The sequence below is a fragment of the Octopus bimaculoides genome, chromosome 2 (genome assembly GCF_001194135.2).
Source record: "Octopus bimaculoides isolate UCB-OBI-ISO-001 chromosome 2, ASM119413v2, whole genome shotgun sequence".
Taxonomy (NCBI): Eukaryota; Metazoa; Mollusca; class Cephalopoda; order Octopoda; family Octopodidae; genus Octopus; species Octopus bimaculoides.
Genome location: NC_068982.1, coordinates 65,529,061 through 65,531,426, shown reverse-complemented (window position 1 = coordinate 65,531,426; position 2,366 = coordinate 65,529,061). Strand labels below are relative to the sequence as shown.

The 2,366-nt window shown below is 37.9% G+C and overlaps 1 protein-coding gene across 5 annotated transcripts in view; it reads right to left on the bottom strand.

The window, feature by feature from the left end:
- Window positions 1-2,366, bottom strand: part of LOC106868682 (1-acyl-sn-glycerol-3-phosphate acyltransferase delta) — a 120,616-nt gene that overhangs the window by 85,215 nt on the left and 33,035 nt on the right. For all 5 annotated transcript variants that reach the window (XM_052977738.1, XM_052977741.1, XM_052977747.1 and 2 more), the window contains one exon: window positions 1,893-2,062. In XM_052977738.1, the coding sequence (XP_052833698.1) occupies window positions 1,893-2,062 (170 nt within the window). The remainder of the gene's footprint in view (window positions 1-1,892; window positions 2,063-2,366) is intronic.

Genomic DNA, 2,366 nt, shown 5'->3' with positions numbered 1-2,366 from the left:
TTCGTGTGGGTGACACGTAAAAGCACCCACTACACTCTCTGAGTGGTTGGCGTTAGGAAGGGCATCCAGCTGTAGAAACTCTGCCAAATCAGACTGGAGCCTGGTGTTGCCATCTGGTTTCACCAGTCCTCAGTCAAATCGTCCAACCCATGCTAGCATGGAAAGCGGACGTTAAACGATGATGATGATGATGATGATGATGATGATATATATATATATATATATATATAGATAGATAGATAGATAGATAGATAGATAGATAGATAGACAACTGTAAATGGCTGTAAGCCAAATTTACTGCAATAAAGGCAAAATACGTAATGACCATTATTTATACTTTGTCTTATATATATATATATATGCACTTCTGTAAATGTATAAATATGGATAAGAGCAATCAACTGAAATTCAGCATAAACAAAATGAATTAATTTGACTGGACTATGATAATAAATGAAATGATTATTCTGTGTACGTATTCTTCGTTTTCTTTGTATTGTTAAACTTATTCTCCTATGTCAAAAATGATGGAAATCTCTAAAGCGAGAACTGGAATTTCAGAAGCATAAGGTACTAATATTGAAGAAGAACCAACAATAAACACTAGTACATATACACATGTAGAATTTTCGAGTATCATTAATCAATATAGTGCTAAACTGGGGTACATTTGGATAATATATTCCTAGGAAAGAACAACTTCTTTCCATACAGACTTTTATATATACATATACACACACACACATGTATATATATAGTCAGACACACATATATATGCATACAGACACACACATATTGAAGACGAATCTCAAGACACTGAGCCTTACAGAGGAGATGACAAAGGACCAGGATATCTGGCGCCTTACTGTATTCAAGAAAATCTGTTAATCACAGCAGAACTGATATCCTAAACCACCTTGGTTAATGCTTGTCTGTGAGGAGCTCTACCCCATGCCAACCTGTATCCTCTTCCCCAACCCCATCAACTATCCTCTCCCACCTTTCATCCCCTAATATCTATTACTTCTCTATCACCTGAAAGCAGAATAGGCACATACTACATCCCCCTGCTTTCTCAGTTACCACTTTTTACTTTATCTTCTGCTGCCTGCTGTCTCCACCAGCCACTCACCTCCTTTCTGTGCCTTCTGCCCCATGCTGTTTGCCATCACTAACACCTCACTTATTAGCTATCACCCTCAATACTCTTGAATACTTGCCACAACCCTCCTCCTGTATCTCACTTCCTCATTGGCCTCAGTCACCTCTAATTTGCTGACCCGTCCAGTCATAAAGTCTGTATCACTCTACTTATTCACACCACCTCCAATGTCCCTGGGTATGTCCCAACACATTTTCACCACCATCTCTTTCACTATCACTCTCTTTTTCTCACTTTCTGTTTCATCCACTCTCTTTATCTTACTCTCTAACTCATCCTCCTCTCTTTTTCAAATGGAATATTCTTGTACCTACTCTACAGCAGGACACCTATCCCTGTCTCTCTATACCACTAATATCCCATCAACTGGCATAAATACCCTCCCACTCCCGACTACTTTGTCTTTCTAGTTGAATATGTCTTTGTCTTGCAAGTTACTTGGTGACCCTGTAAATGCTGTGCCACAAAAAAAGCACTGGTGCTGGTGCCACATAAAAGACACTGGTGCTAGTGTCACATAAAAGGCACCCAATACACTCTGTAAAATGGTTGCCATTAAGAAGAGCATCCAGCTGTAGAAACTATGCCAAAATAAACTTCACAAATAATAAACTTTCCAATGAATTTTAAACTAAAACGAATTCCACTCACTTAATTTAATGATGTTACTAACAAATTTCAAGACAAAGACAGAAAAAAAATTATTGAGTTCTGTACATCACATCCTTACCCCAAGCATTCCAAAACGCTCGGTAAGTATCCATCCCATGAGCCAATCTATATCATACTTGTGGTTCATGATCACTAAAGCATGTTCCTTGCCGATATATTGTAAATCTGAAGGTTCAATGTATAGTACACATTCGGTTCCAGACCACCATTGTCCAAGGAATGTAAACTCTGAAAATGAAGGATACACATATGAATTGCAGCAGATTATAAGGAATGGAAAGATGGGGGAAATTGATAAAAAATAGAGGTAGTTCTAATGGATAGAATATGTAAAAGAATAATTAAAATATTACATTAGAAAAATTATTCTCCATCAAGCAATTCTCCCTTAGCTGCCACAATTTTGTGTGTGTGTGTGTGTGTGTGTGTGTGTGTGTGTGTGTGTGTGTGTGTGTGTGTGTGTGTGTAGTACATGTATACACTTGGTTCATAGGATCCTCTGGTCACTGCCATTATGAGAAAATATACAAGG